Source organism: Podarcis erhardii (genome assembly GCF_964252035.2).
Source record: "Podarcis erhardii genome assembly, chromosome: 4".
Lineage (NCBI taxonomy): Eukaryota > Metazoa > Chordata > Lepidosauria > Squamata > Lacertidae > Podarcis > Podarcis erhardii.
The window spans coordinates 75,931,761-75,947,724 of record NC_138508.1 but is presented as its reverse complement, the minus strand read 5'-3'; the positions used below and the strand labels follow the sequence as shown (position 1 = coordinate 75,947,724).

Sequence of the window (15,964 nt, the reverse complement as noted above, 5' to 3'; positions counted from 1 at the left end):
TTGCCTTCATGCACCAAACCCCATCACATTTACAGGAGAGTTTTATTATTATATTTAGGTTGTTTGGTGCCACCAATTCGGCTTCATTCCACACGTGTTTCCTGTTGTTTTGAAGTTTTGTCAGCTCTGTGAGGAGAGCTTCTACAGTGGCTACTTCAACATCCAGTGTTGCCTTTCTAGCCTGGATGGCCTTGTTGCAAATATCTATGCCAGCTAATATTTTGTACCACACAGATGACATTAACACACTGGCAAAAGATGTCAAGCATAATGAAAACTCTGTGGACTTCGTTTCTTGTTTTGGCCGTCAAATTTAGCTCTAGGAGATTTTCCAGTACTAATTCAATGCCAGGCAAGTGAGCTGCAAAAAGACTTGCACGTTCATTTAGTTGTGGAAGAAGTGGTAAAGACTAGTAGTAATATTTCCGTACTTTAGTAATCAAAAGTGTACCAAGTGTGGTACTTTAGTACCAAATGTGGCAACTCTGTGTTAGATTCTATCATACACAATAGTGCAGAAGTGGTTGCCATGGTGACATAGAAAAATGGACCAGTGGTGGGGTAAATATGACCCCACTTATCCATTTAAAGGTTATGATGTGGTGATGCTATGATGAAAGAAAATAATACTATCCATTATACCTTCACATTTCCCAATAGTACACAATATTATGGATCGTAATTTCTGTGAATTACAATACATAAAACCATGTAGGCTCACACAAAATGAGCACACTAGTATTTAAGACTTGCAATCAAAATCAACACCTTTTGACAGAAAGAGTCCAAATTAAAATAAATGGAGATTATCCAGTCTTCTATTCAAGGTATTAATAAAGCAGAGCACTGTTAAATATCGTAGGTGATAGTTGTGAGTTGGTTGAGTGGGTTATTTTGCTTTTGCTTCTATTACACCTTTGGAAATACAATTTGAACCGATGCAAATATTAACCACCTCCTGATTCTTAGGAGGGTTGTTTGGAAAAGGTAATTTTACCAGGTGTAGACAGTTCTTCATCCATTCATGATGACAATGGTGGCAATGAGCTACTTTGCCCGGCGCTATTAGCGCCAACACTCACTGCCCTTCCCACACTCCTCTTCCTCCACCACTGCACACACCCAAGCCAAACAGTGTCCCCACTTGTTGTATTCTTGGAATCACATATAATATCAGTTGTGGGGACTGGTGTGCATGGAAAACAGCTTAAAGAGCCAAATGGAGTTAAGTGGGCCAAATGTGGCCCACAGGCCAGAAGTTCTCTGCCCCTGTGGTTGAGCATTACAGTGGTATCTTGGGTTAAGAACTTAATTCATTCTGGAGGTCCGTTCTTAACCTGAAACTGTTCTTAACCTGAAGCACCACTTTAGCTAATGGGGCCTCCTGCTGCTGCGCTGCCACCACGTGATTTCTGTTCTCATTCTGAAGCAAAGTTCTTAACCCGAGGTACTATTTCTGGGTTAGCGGAGTCTGTAACCTGAAGCATCTGTAACATGAAGCGTCTGTAACCCGAGGTACCACTGTATCTGCAAACCAGGCCATTGTCTCCACAGTCTGGCAACTGCTCTTTCTTGGTCTTTCTCTCGTTCCTTTCCCTTGGTCCTGCTCTCGTTCCACTTGCATTGTGCTGAGTGGATCCTTTGGTTCCTGTTCTCAAGCAATGTGTGGCTGAAAGGAAGTAGGAAGAAGTGGCAGGCAGTTCCTTCAGCTCTGGATTCCTTTCTTACATTTCCGCTCCACTTATTATCTTGGACGTGCTTTCCCAGAATTTGACTTCCGGTCTGTCTGGGATTTGCATTGTCAGTGGCTTCTTCTGGTTAACTATTCTATACTGCCCTATTCATTTGGACCTGATTCTTGGCTTGTCGGACCTGAACCCCAACCAAAGGCACTTCCACACAACCTATTTATTGAGCTTTCATCCTGTTTTGTCTCTAGGCAGGTTAGATGATGCTGGTTACTTAATGAGCATTCGTTCTGATTTGTTTACAGAGAAATGCCATGCAGCACATTTCTCCATCATGCTTCTTATTGCACCACCTCCCCATTTTGGGGGACTGGGTGGGTTTGTGGTGCAAGACCTCCCAATCAGCTATTATTGTGCAATCTGAATTGGAGATTGAATCCCACCCAAAATAGCAACAGTCTGAAACTACTCCTATTCTCTGTGTAATCCAAACACTCCAGTGACATATTGCCTTTGGTGAGACTGTGAAAAGCCCTGATACATACTGATTAATAAGTGCTTCACAGAGTAGAAACAACAAACCCTCCATGTGTCCCTATTTTCCAGGGACAGTCCTGGATTTACAGAAGCCATCCCAGTTTTTGATTTGATCTTGGAATGTCCCGCTTTTCCTTAGGTTGTCGCTATTTTCATCGGAGAAATGTTGGAGGGTATGGTAGGACCAGGGCTTTTTTCAGCTGGAACTTGCCGGAACTCAGTTCCAGCACCTCTCAGGTGGGTGCCATTGCCATTATAAGAGAACAAGGCAGGCATTCGTGGTGATTTCTGGCACCTCTTTCTAGAAAAACAGCACTGGGTAGGACATCCCTATTTTCATCGGAGAAATGTTTGAGGGTAAAGATAAAAGTTAATGACTGTAAAGCACTTTGTTGACTAAAAACTACTGTGGCAAGAGTGGGGAACCTTAGGTCTTGGATGCAGGTGCAACCTCTATACCTGTCTGTTATGTACTGAGTTGAATAGGATCCAAACTGCAGCAGTCTGATTGGTCCTAGAACAATAGGCTCCAAAAGGCAGCAGTCTGATTGGTCCTAGAACAATAGGATTCAGAATGCAGCAGTCTGATTGGTCCTAGAACAATGCAGCAGTATGATTGGTTAGCAGGAACCACCCAATCATGCTCCAGATAGAAGTGAATCCACAACCTGATTGGCCTACAGTAGAATCCTGGAATTAGCCAATCATGTGCAGCCCATTGTGTAAATAATGTATATAAAGCAGATACTTTGAGGGGACATTCATTCATTCCTCCTCACCACTATGAGCTGAATAAAGAGCATGAAATCACTTTGCGACTCTGAGTATATTTCACTGGCGACGAAGGTGGGATCCCGCTGAGCTGACTGCCACACACAGCACCGCAGCACCGCCACCTGCCGCACCGCTGCCTCGCACCGTGTATCCAGGCTTCAGCTCCGGGACACAAGGAACTCAGAATGGCAACTGACAGCAGCTTCTCGCCATTCAACCCAGCATCTGGAGACTGGGAAGCGTACGCCTCCCGTTTCACCTTCCTCCTAGAAGCCAAAGGGGTCACTGATGAAGAAGACGCCAAGAAGAGGGCAATATTCTTCAGCGTCTGCGGAGAGGAGACATTTGAAATCGCCCGGGCTCTCCTTGCGCCTGAAGACGTCGCTACTGTTCCATACAAAACAATAATGGAACAGCTGAAGGGGCACTTTTCGCCACAGCCCTCAGTGGTGGCTCGTCGAAATGCCTTCTACGCAAAGCGGCAAGCCCCTGGGGAAACCATAACTGGGTTTGTGACCTCTCTCCGCCAAGCTGCCCGGTTCTGCAACTTCTCAGAGCTGGAGAACATGCTTCGTGACCGCCTCGTCGGTGGCCTGAAGGATGAGAAGCTGCAACGACGCCTCTACGCTAAGAAGAACCTAACGTTCCAGGTCGCTCTGGAGGAGGCCCTGGCAACGGAAGCTGCTGAGAGGTCGACGCAAGAGGCACGGCTGAGCCAGCCGTCCCAACCGAGGGTCCACCACGAAGACCTCACCAACGACTCGGGATCCGACAGGGAGGAGGTGCACCGAGTACAGCAGCGCACTCAAGCAGCCCACATACCACAGCTGCCTCGACGAGAAGGAGGGAACTGCGCAAGCTGTGGAGAAAGTCACGAGAGGAGGACCTGCCGTTTCCGCAACGCAGAGTGCAGGCAGTGCAGAAAATTGGGACACATCGCCCGGGTGTGTCGGGCTCGGCCCACCCGAAGCCAGGCATCAGATGACCAATCCAAGAGCCCCAGGTCCCGGGGCCCAACGCACCAAGGCAACTCGACGGAGCTCACAGACTTCCAGGTATACCAGTTGCCCCACCCCAACGTAGAGAAAATTTATGTAGAGGTACAGATAGAGGGGGCCCCATGCCGCATGGAGCTTGACACGGGTTCAACTCTATCCATAATCTCGGCAAGGACCTTAAGGAAACTGTGTCCTACTGGGGGTCCCAAACTCAGGCCGGCCCCATTCACCCTCCGGGACTTCCAGAAACGTAAGGTCCCCACAATGGGGGTGGGGACCTTCAGGGTGCAATACCGAGGGCGGACGCGGCAACTGGACTTGCTTGTGGTCAAGGGCCCCTACATTAGCTTACTGGGGTTGGCATGGTTTGGACCACTGGGACTAGCCATCACCGGGGTGAACCACATGAGCGTACAAGTGGACGTGGACGCCATATGCAAGGAGTTTCCGGGGGTTTTCGATGGGAAATTGGGACAGTATACGGGCCCCCCCATTGCTCTACAGCTTGACCCCGCAGTACGACCAGTCAGGCTCAAGGCCCGCCGGGTCCCATTCGCCCTGAAACCCCGTATAGACGAGGAATTGGACCGACTCGTGGAGCAAGGAGTGCTGGAGCCGGTGCCTAATGCCCCCTGGGAAACCCCAATCGTCACACCCGTCAAGCCTAATGGTTCGGTCCGCATCTGCGCAGACTACAAATGTACCATAAACAAGGCCCTCATGGCCCATGCATACCCAGTGCCAGTGGTCAGCCATGTCCTTGCCACCCTGGCTGGGTCGAAAATTTTTGGCAAGCTGGACTTGGCCCAAGCATATCAACAGCTGCCAGTAGATGAGGCCACAGCAGAGGCACAGACGATTGTGACGCACAGAGGAGCGTTCAGGGTAAAGCGGCTGCAATTCGGGGTCAGCGTGGCACCAGGCATATTCCAGAATCTAATGGACTCTCTCCTTAAAGGGATTCCTGGTGTCACCCCCTTCTTTGATGATGTGTTGATTGCCGGGCCCACACCAGAGGAGTTTGAGGACCGCCTCCGCACTGTTCTGCACCGTTTCCAGATGGCGGGTCTCAAGGTGAAGCGGGAAAAATGTCTACTAGGAGTGCCTCAAGTGGACTTTCTGGGATTTATGGTGGATGCAGAAGGGGTTCACCCGACTGGGGACAAGGTACGGGCCATTTGTGATGCCCCAGCGCCCAAGAACAAGACTGAACTTCAGGCCTTCTTGGGATTATTGAACTTTTACCATTCCTTCCTTCCCCACAAGGCGGCGGTAGCGGAGCCCCTACACAGACTCCTGGACAAGCGGGCCCCTTGGGTGTGGGGCCAGCGCCAGGAGGCCGCATTCCAGGCAGTCAAGGACTTGCTTGTCTCAAACTCGGTCTTGGCACACTTCGACGAGAGGCTGCCGGTGGTGCTAGCATGCGACGCCTCGCCCTATGGCATCGGCGCTGTCCTGGGACACCAACTCCCGGATGGAAGAGAGGTACCGGTAGCATACTTTTCCCAGACACTCAACGAAACCGAGCGGAACTACTCGCAAATCGACAAGGAGGGTCTGGCAATCGTGAAGGGAGTAAAAAAATTCCATGATTTCTTGTACGGGCGGCCCTTCACCGTGGTGACTGACCACAAGCCGTTGCTTGGCTTGTTTGCCCCCGAAAAGCAGACCCCCCAAGTGCTGTCTCCTCGCGTCCTCAGGTGGTCAATTTTCCTTGCCAGCTACCAGTATGCACTGATTCACCGCCCTGGAAAGGCGATGGGCCATGCAGACGCCCTCAGCAGGCTACCACTACCGGAAACAGGCCCCGACCCAGCACCTGCACAAGAGGTTATGAGCCTGGAGCTGCTTCCTGACCGCCCCATTCAGGCACAAGAAGTTGCACACCATTCCAAGAAAGATAGGGTCATCTCCCGGGTCCTGGACTGGGTGTGGAGGGGATGGCCCAGCCGCAGCCCCGGGCCAGAATTCGCCGGCTACACAACCCGCAAACATGAACTGTCAGCCCACAAGGGGTGCCTGTTATGGGGAAGCAGGGTCGTTGTTCCCCAGCCCCTCCGCAAAAGGGTCCTCACAGCCCTACACGAGACACACCCAGGGGTAGTAAGAATGAAGGCCCTTGCCAGGAGTTATGTGTGGTGGCCGGGGATCGACGGAGAGATAGAGGCCTGGGTCAAACACTGCCAGGCCTGCCAGGAATCCCGCCCAGATCCCCCAAGGGCCCCAGTCCAGTCCTGGGAGTCCGCCCGAGCACCATGGTCACGCCTGCATGTGGACTTCGCTGGCCCCTTTCAGGGGAAAACATTCTTCATAGTGGTGGACTCCTACACCAAATGGCTGGAAGTCGCACTGGTACCGTCCACTTCTACGTCCGCAGCCATCCGGGTACTACGCAGGCTGTTTGCAACCCACGGGCTCCCTGACACTCTCGTCTCAGACAACGGGACTGCATTTACATCAGGAGAATTTCAAACCTTCACAGTGCAGAACGCCATCCGCCACATCCGTTCGGCGCCATTCCACCCTGCCACCAATGGCCAAGCAGAACGCATGGTGCGGACCACCAAGGACACCCTTCGCCGCATGACGCAAGGGGATTGGGAGTACCGCCTTGCCACATTCCTTCTAGCACAGCACAGCACCCCCAGCTCAACGACTGGCCGGAGCCCCGCTGAACTACTAATGGGTCGGCGCCTTGCAATCAGATTGGACCGCCTTCACCCCGATAGAGCTCAGGATGAGGTAGTGGTGGGGGAAGGCAGGAACCCCCGGACCTTCGAGGCCCAGGACCCAGTGTACGCAAAGAATTTTGGGGCAGGCCCTGCATGGGTACCTGCCACAGTCACCAGGGTCACGGGCCCCGTGTCGTACGAGGTGCTAACAGATGGGGGGCAATGCTGGCGCCGCCACTGCGACCAGATACGGCGACGATTCCCGGGAGAAAACCAGGAGGAGGAGGACAGGTCAGAGGAGTCCCAAGGGAACAGTGGGGCAGTGAGGCCCATAGAGCAGCAGGGGCAAGCAGGAGAGGCAGAATCAGTAAATACAGAGAGGACCCGCGAGGCCGAAAGGACACCGGAACCAGAACCACGACTGAGCGAGCCGGTTGCGCCAGACCAAACAGCCCCATCCTTGGAACACGAGCCAGAACCTGAACCCCGGACCAGGGAACACCCCAGGCTGCAACGCACACGTAGGCCACCGGCGTACCTTGAGGACTATGAATGCGACCTTCCGGGCAGGACTGGAACTTAGAGGGGAGGGGTGTTATGTACTGAGTTGAATAGGATCCAAACTGCAGCAGTCTGATTGGTCCTAGAACAATAGGCTCCAAAAGGCAGCAGTCTGATTGGTCCTAGAACAATAGGATTCAGAATGCAGCAGTCTGATTGGTCCTAGAACAATGCAGCAGTATGATTGGTTAGCAGGAACCACCCAATCATGCTCCAGATAGAAGTGAATCCACAACCTGATTGGCCTACAGTAGAATCCTGGAATTAGCCAATCATGTGCAGCCCATTGTGTAAATAATGTATATAAAGCAGATACTTTGAGGGGACATTCATTCATTCCTCCTCACCACTATGAGCTGAATAAAGAGCATGAAATCACTTTGCGACTCTGAGTATATTTCACTGTCCTTAGGGGCTCTCCTCAGCCACACACCCTTTCCTGATGCCACACCCCTTATCAGCCCTATTTCATACCCTCCTTGAGTATGTCCTGTTCCTAAAACCCTGGAGAGCTGCTGTCAATAGTGAGCCAGATGTAAAAAGCATCTCACATTCCTAAGTGATAAGCATGCAAATCAGGATCTCAGCTGCAAGGGGCATCTGTTTATTTATTCTGTGGTGAAATAAATGATTGCGACCTCAGGTGCCAAAAAAAGCACTCTACTCCTTTCAGTAAGTATCTTCCCTAGGGCTGCGGATAAACAAGGCCAGGATAAATGGGTGAGTGGCTTGTGAGCTGTAAGACAGCTTCCTCTGACTTACACAGGACTCTCAGTTGAATGCAAAGCTAGGAAGCATTCAACTCAGCTTCCTCACTCAAGAAACAATATCAATGGTCAGCAGTGAAAGGCATGGGTTGCCTCACGCCAATGGCCAATGTGTGGCTGTTAACTTGCAGGACTGGTTATGTTTTGGCTTGGGGGTGGAAGTGAAGAGAAAGCTTCAATGAGACATACAGTGGTACCTCGGGTTAAGAACTTAATTCGTTCTGGAGGTCGGTTCTTAACCTGAAACTGTTCTTAACCTGAAGCACCACTTTAGCTAATAGGGCCTCCTGCTGCTGCCGTGCCACCAGAGCACGATTTCTGTTCTCATCCTGAAGCAAAGTTCTTAACCTGAGGTACTATTTTTGGGTTAGCAGAGTCTGTAACCTGAAGCGTATGTAACCCGAGGTACCACTGTACTCCTGTGTGATGGAGTATGTCCTACCCTCCAACATTTCTCTGATGAAAATAGGGAAGTCCTAAATAATAATAATAATAATAATAATAATATGCCCCACCCACCTGACTGGGTTTCCCCAGCCATACTGGGTGGTTTCCAACATATATAATGACACAATAAAACATTAAACATTTGGAAACGTCCTCATACAAGGCTGCCTTCAGATGCCTTCTAAAGGTTGTATAGTTACTTATCTCCTTGAGTTGCGGGGTCACATAACTCCATACCTTCCAACATTTCTCTGATGAAAATGGGGACATCCTAAGGAAAAGCGGGGCATTATGGGATCAAATCAGAAACCTGGGTGGCTTCTGTAAATCCAGGACTGTCTCTGGAAAAGAGGTACAGTTGAATGCTCTCTTTCTCAGGTATGTGGTCTGAGCTGCAGTCCAAGGTATCATTGGTCGAAAAGCTGGGAAACCTTTCACTGCCTCTTGAAGCCGTTCTTATGTTGACATTCTATAAATTACATGGGATCTGTATTATGAGACACGGCACATTATTTTCTGAAAGGTGAGCAGCAGGTTTTACAAAGCAAGTCTTTCATTTTCAGCAAGGCCAGTGATGCTGCCTAATTTCCTTATAGGTACTTGGGCTTGTGCCTAGCCTTTCTCCAAATTCAATGGATGTTACAGAAAATAGAAGTGCTTTATGCAGTTGATCTGCAGAGATTAGGGGGGTGATGTGCTGATTTGCCTTGATATGCTGAGTCACTGTCTGTTGATGCCATCATGGAGTCTTTGAATAGTTTCCTTTTTCTTTAGCCTACATGACTAACTGCAGTTAAAGATGGGCGTTTTTAAACACGCTGATTTAATTCACACCTCTTGGTCTAAGACACAGATTGGAAAGTAATTATCCTTCAGAGTACGCACTTCTGCAGAACTTTACAGTACAGTTCTCTGCTCAGGAAGAGAATGTGTAATTTTATTCATTGCATATTTTAGGATAAAATACATTTAGAAAGGCATACGTTGAGATAAAATATGCATTGAAATGGTATTTTGAAATAAAACATTTAAATGTTGATATGGATTTTAAAATTATTATTATCGCAGCTAAATGTGGAGACACCGGATGGGATTGATTTATGATTGAATATGTGAGAAACAGATCCAGACTGGAAACTGATTGATCCATTGTATTTAGAGGCAATCCTAAATGCGTGTCTTTATAATAATGGCATACCTTCCATTGTAAACTGTGCACAGTACTTCAATGGAGCAAAATTTAGTGATCCAGCTTATTCAAGCTGAATAATTTAAGGCAATGGAAGACTAATGCAGATGCTGTACTTCTTGAACAGAAAGTTTGCACAAGAATTGATATTTGTGCTGGCCGCTTTAAATGTAAACATTGCATCCTAGTCAGGAGTCCCTAATCCAGGCTTCCTCAACCTTGACCCTCCAGATGTTTTGAGACTACAATTCCCATCATCCCTGACCACTGGTCCTGCTAGCTAGGGATCATGGGAGTTGTCGGCCAAAAACATCTGGAGGGCCGAGGTTGAGGAAGCCTGCCCTAAGCTACTGAAGGTAATGGGGCGCTTTATATGTCCAGCTGTCCTTTGTCAACAACAAATTGTCACTGTTTTTTGTGTTGAATATATGCTATATGGTAATTTCTGGACCTAATAGGTATCTAAAGCCATTTGCACATAACAAAATATGTATTACTTACAATCATCATAGGAGCCTACACAACACAAAACACAGTTGCTGTATGTAGTTTTTATTTTATTTTATTTGTTATTTTATTTTATTTTATCTTATATTTTGGAAATGTACATCCAGTTTTTTCCCCTTTAAATTTTTTGGGGGCTCCCAAGAGAGTGGGGCCCTAAGCTATCGGTTGTTTAGCTTATACGTAAATCCAGCACTGTTCCTGGTCAGCTGGTCATGTAGAGGCAATACCATGCATTGGCTTCTGCTTCAGCGTGTCATAAAAAGCTCAGTTGTTTATGTTATGCAGCAGGAGAACCTATGACCCTCCATCAGCCCCAGCCAGCGCTGTAAATACAAGGGATGATGGGAGTTGTAGTTCAATAACATATGGAGGGTCATGGGTTTCCCGCCCTTGTTCTATAGACCATGGGATTGCTGATTCAGCACTGGATTCCATGATGATGATAAAATAATTTTATTAAAGATTTTATTGGTTTATGAAAGTATGTGCATTGTCTCTTTTTCAGGTTGCAAAGTCTTTTCTACAGATCTGTTACATTTGATAGGAGACATTAATGTTGTACCCCTTTTTATAGAAAACACGCAGATATGAAAACAGAGACAACAAACGAAGCTTAGCTAGAGGCAGCAATGCTTCTGAATATCAGTTGCTGGAAGCAGCAGGAGAGGGGAGAACATTTTTTTTGTGCTTGGGTCCCGCTTGCAGATTTCCCACTGAGGCATCTGCTTGGCCAGCGTGAGAATGGGATGCTGGATTCGATGAGCTCCTCTTATCTTCTTAGGTCTGGCTTTATACAGTGGCCTTATTTTAAGGGTATCAGTGCAGCAAAGATCAGCAAAGTTACATATCACAATATCACAAAATAAGTCAAGTTTGGAGCTGGGTGTTTGGAAGGTAGTACATCGTCAACCTGTTTTGTTCCAGCAATGATGACTTTAAATATGCTTCTGGCTGCAAACTGGAGTAGAAATCTGGATCCAGCTAGATGGGACCCTCAAGTCCCCCAGACCACTTTGACAGGTAGCTAGGACCTCTCAAACTGCCAACCACCCAGCAACACCATGACATCTGATTATATAATGTCAAGGGAAGGAATTGGCAGCTTGCTCTAAATGGGCTCCCAATTCTTTATAAGCATGGCCTTTTTCTGTTGCTCTGCATTCCCTAATTATGAAAAATGTTGGCCTTTGGCTGCAAAGGAAATACCAGGGTATGCTCCTGGTTTTTCTTGCTTTTGGTGATGGACCAATATGCAAGGTCCAGTGGGACCAGTTAGGTCCAAAGGCTGGAGGTTCCCCACCACTGGTCTAAGTCAGGGTATTTTAAAAAATGCTTTGAAGCCACGCATGGCTTGGGGCCTTCATACCTTCCTGACTGCCTCTCCACTTCTGGATCACTGTTGCCATCTTTGTGATGTGTTTGGATAGTGTTGGCCATAAAACGAAGGTTTTCTCGATATTGACCCATGTTTGTGGAATTTTCTTTCTGCAGAGGTGTGAGAAGATACTCTTCTGATGGTTTCTGGGAGGAGCATAAGCCTCTTCCAACAGGGTTTTGGTTGACAAAATTGCTCTTTCCTTCATTTCTTGTGGCTGTTTCTCTGTTGTAACTGAGTAATGTTGCTGGTTTAGAATTGTATTTTGTGTTCTTCTAAGCCATTATTTATTTTCTTCAGAGATGTGGAACATAACATTTTAAATAAATAAAACACATTAATTTGTGCAGGTCGAGGGCTTTTGCTTCGGTCCCGTAGAAATAAATGGGACAAATTCTTCATGTGACACAAGTCTCATTGGTTCGAATTGGACTAAAGAGTGATGGACTCTTAGGGTAAAATCTGCACCGTACATTTGAGACATTCGCTCCTGGTTCTCTGCCTTCTGCCTGTTTTCTTAATCTCAGTCTTCTTGTTTGGGAGCTAGGTGCAAAAGTGGCCAGGACTCTTGTATCTTTAACAATGGATGAAATTCCCTCTTCTATACAACTATTAAAAGTCTAGGAGCCCTACCTTCTTTTGCACCTGGCCACCCAAATTTTTGTTGTTGCTACTATTAAATGGTTGGAAGTAATAAGCCTTGTGAATCACTCAGAGATCTACCTTCTGTCCTCCTTGATGCCACCTTTATTCACTTGTGTTGAACATTCTAGGGGTAGCCAGTGTGTTGACCCCCAGATGTGGATTACAGATGCGGATTATAGCTCCCATCATCCCTGATTGTTGGCTGGGGCTGTGGTCCAGCAAAACCAGAAGATGCAGTCCAACAACATCTGGAGGACCCCAGGTCGTTTGCCTGTTTTCTGTGTGATAGGTCTATTGAAGAGCCAATAACTAGGTGAATGATAAAAAGAAACATGCATGGATATGTAATGGTATGATTAATGTCACTTCTAGTTTGCTGAGACGGCTGTCTTAAATGTTAGGGAGCAAAATCCCTTTGAACTTTGGGAATGACTTCTGAGCAAAACAATGCCACAATTTCTCTGCATAAGTTCCCCATCTCCTTTTGGTCTTTTTATTCTGTTGATTTTTTTAAAAAAAGAACTTTAAAGTCTCTTCTCTGTAATGCAGGATTCACAATGCATTCTTTGTGTATTTCAGGTACGGTTTGGAGGCTGATATGTAAAGCAAAATGGCTAAAGTTGATACCTATCACTCCTGTCCTGCGATCCATAGGCTGTCTCTGAAGACTATCAACGATGACCCTGATGATAAGCTTGAAAATGGATTTACCAGGTAAACTCGGTTCTGTAATTCAACATAGCCTGACTCCCAAATAAAGCACAACCTGAAACCCAAACATTATGGGAATATAGTTCACAAGGGTTTCCAACATGGTGCCTATGGGCACAATAATGCCCTTGAAGCCATTGCCTGCTGCTCAGAAAAACTCTGAGTCCCCTCCCCCACTCACTGCCCACCTGGTCATGAGAAGATGTCTCCTGGTATTCATTTGCTCTCTGCACACCCCACCACAGCCTCACTGTGCCTGGGCCCAGAAATGGCTACGGCAGATCATAAATACAAATGCCAGCCCACTAATTTACCTCGTCATGCACTCCTGTGCAGGTCTACCCAGAAATAAGCCCCATTTAAATCCATAGGATGCCTTCTACCCCATCTAAGTAAATGTCGAACTGTAGCCTTAACAGTGCAATCCTAACCATGGCTGATCAGAAGCATTGGATTCAATGGAAGTGACTCCCAGATAAGTGGGTTCAGGTTTGCATTCTGAGCCATATAATGGATTTCCTCCTCTACCCTCATCTCAGAATGGATTTTAGTATCTGTTGATTTTTTTAGCATGTGGGCTTTGATTCTGACTGGATTTCTACAGTCCCCCCACCCCCACCCCCGGCTCACCTATTGTCTTCTGCCTTGACCATCTAGGATGCGTCTGGCAGAAAATCTAATAGATGCGAAGACAATGCATCTGTCAGTAAGTTCCGTCTGGCAAAATTCTTGTGGACATCAAGCGATGCGGAACTGAGGCGGAAGATTATTAATGTGCTGCGTTTTTCATAACGTCACCCATGACAGTAATAGCACTTGTGACTTTGGAAGGAATGCATGTTCCTCCACGGTTGTTGCCTAATTGGGAGAGCTGGAGTAATAGCAAGTGCATGTCAAATGGGGGCTAAATGTGTTGTTCTTTCGGGTTTTACTCTTTGATTCTCAAGGACCCGCTCGCTGTGTGAGGAGGACACGTCTCCCGAATTGCACAGAGTCATTTCCATGGAGACGGGCGGCCTGCCTGAATCTCGAAGAAGCTCGTTCTCAGGCAGCGGAGCGATGGCTAGGTAAGCTACGTTTGGGAGATGGCATGGCAGTGACCTTGCAAGAGGTTAATGGGATCTTGCACTGGAAGCAAAGGGGTGGGGCGGGGCGGGGCTGGCCAGCGAAAATGCCTAAGAAACAAATTTTTCGTTCATATCAAACTATTATAGAAGAAATGGACGATAAATTGATCACCATCTGAACTATTAGGATCATAGGAGCCAACTCCTAGGGACCAATGGGTCGTTGCCCCCCCATAAAATATTTGAGTGGGCCAGGCCACCCCAAAGTTGAGGGGCATTGCCATTCAAATGGTGTGTGTGCACTGCGTCATGTGATTGACTGTGCTTAGTTTCTCCTCCCAATATTTTATTCAAGTTGGCACCCCTGATTAGTATTGGGGGCGTGCTGCACTGGGCGATTAAGGTGGTATTCAAAGCATGTTCTTTTTAGTTCCTTGAGAGAATGTAAAATCGAGAGTGAAATCTTGGTGAAACCTTTTTCAGTTTTCTATCAGAAGTCACATTTTGTATTTGGCATAACTCCCACTTCAACAGTTTTCATGGGAGGTGGTGGGGAACCACAATCTTCTGAAAGGTCTCAAAGCCACCATGGGGCTTGTCTCAGCACCAGGTAAATTGAGGCTGTGTGGAGCAGCACTAAGTCCTTGCAAAATGTTACGTTCTCTTCAATGTTTTGTTGATTGTGCGTCTGACATATGGGAAAGCATCCAGCTTTGCAAATATTGGCACAAAAATGCTGGGTCAGTTCCCTTTTATCATCACGGGTGTGTGTGTGTGTGTTCTTTTTCCAGAATATAATTTGGAAGAAAGCAAAATGTTCACCGTGCAACTTTGACAAAGAATTGTTACTTATCATGTAAGCAATTTTAGGTTAGGTGAAGGAGAGTGTTTTGTTATTGTTGTTGGAGAAACCCATGTTAGCAAAAATAGCTTTGTCTCTGCATTAGTAGTGGGGAGAACACAGAGCGTGAAAGCTTTTTGTTGGCTTCCTTTGGACTTAATCCGTCCTATGAATACTTCAATAGCGCAAGGTTCAGCTACACGTTTACATTATGGGACCAGCCCTACTTTTAGCCAGAGTGGGGAGACCACCTTGGGCAGATGTTTTGGAGTGTCATGAAATGGTAGCAAATGCTATTTATTATCTTTGTTGCCTAGGAAAAGGAGAAGTCATGTAGGATTTTCTGGCTGCGGTGCCATAATAACTTGAATAGCCCTGGTTAGATGTGACAAATTATACATATATCCCCCTGTGCACATATGTGTAATATTTACTTCAGATGTTGAAATGTAAAGACGTTTTATACTGAAGTGTAGACATTCACCTCATCAAATGGAAATACATCAAAATGGAAGGAGTGAGGTGTTGGTGCTGACTTTTGAAGCCCTAAACAGCCTCGGCCCAGTATACCTGAAAGAGCATCTCCATTCCCATCTCTCAGCCCGGACACTGAGGTCCTCCTCTGAGGGTCTTCTGCTGGTTCCCTTACTGCAAGAAGAGAACTTACGGGGAATCAGGCAGAGGGCCTTCCCTGTTTTGGGAAGTTTATAATGTTTGATGTTTTACTATGTTTTAATATACGCTGCAAGCTTCCCAGAGTGGCTGGGGAAACCCAGCCAGGTGGGAGGGGTATAAAATAATAATAATAATAATAATAATAATAATAATAATAATAGGGGTTCTGCACGCACCATGTGTTTAGTTTGTGAAAGTTTCAAACAGACATTCGATGACACGATTACAAGGGAATGCTAACCTTAGGAAAACTTCTGAAGTACGTGTACAGTTGTTCACTTTCCCCTGGTCAGTTCGTACTGCCTAGCTGTTCCCTCCATCCTTTCAGGTTATCGTGGTTCATCTTATCACTGCGATCCTGGGCCAGGAGGAACTTGCATCATGAAGACCAAAGGCCAGATTCCTTTCTTGAGCGAATCCGAGGGCCAGAACTCAAAGACATTCCCAGTAGAGACAGCAACACCCAGCTGAACTACGATGAGGCAGATGGACTGAAAAAGTAAGAGGATA

At 46.9% G+C, this 15,964-nt stretch overlaps 1 protein-coding gene across 2 annotated transcripts in view; it reads left to right on the top strand.

The window, feature by feature from the left end:
- Window positions 1–15,964, top strand: part of CNGA3 (cyclic nucleotide gated channel subunit alpha 3) — a 39,868-nt gene that overhangs the window by 11,874 nt on the left and 12,030 nt on the right. For both annotated transcript variants that reach the window (XM_081858977.1, XM_081858976.1), the window contains exons 2-4: window positions 12,740–12,874; window positions 13,819–13,938; window positions 15,783–15,953. In XM_081858977.1, coding sequence (XP_081715103.1) covers window positions 12,771–12,874; window positions 13,819–13,938; window positions 15,783–15,953 — 395 coding nt within the window. In that variant the 5' untranslated portion in view covers window positions 12,740–12,770. The remainder of the gene's footprint in view (window positions 1–12,739; window positions 12,875–13,818; window positions 13,939–15,782; window positions 15,954–15,964) is intronic.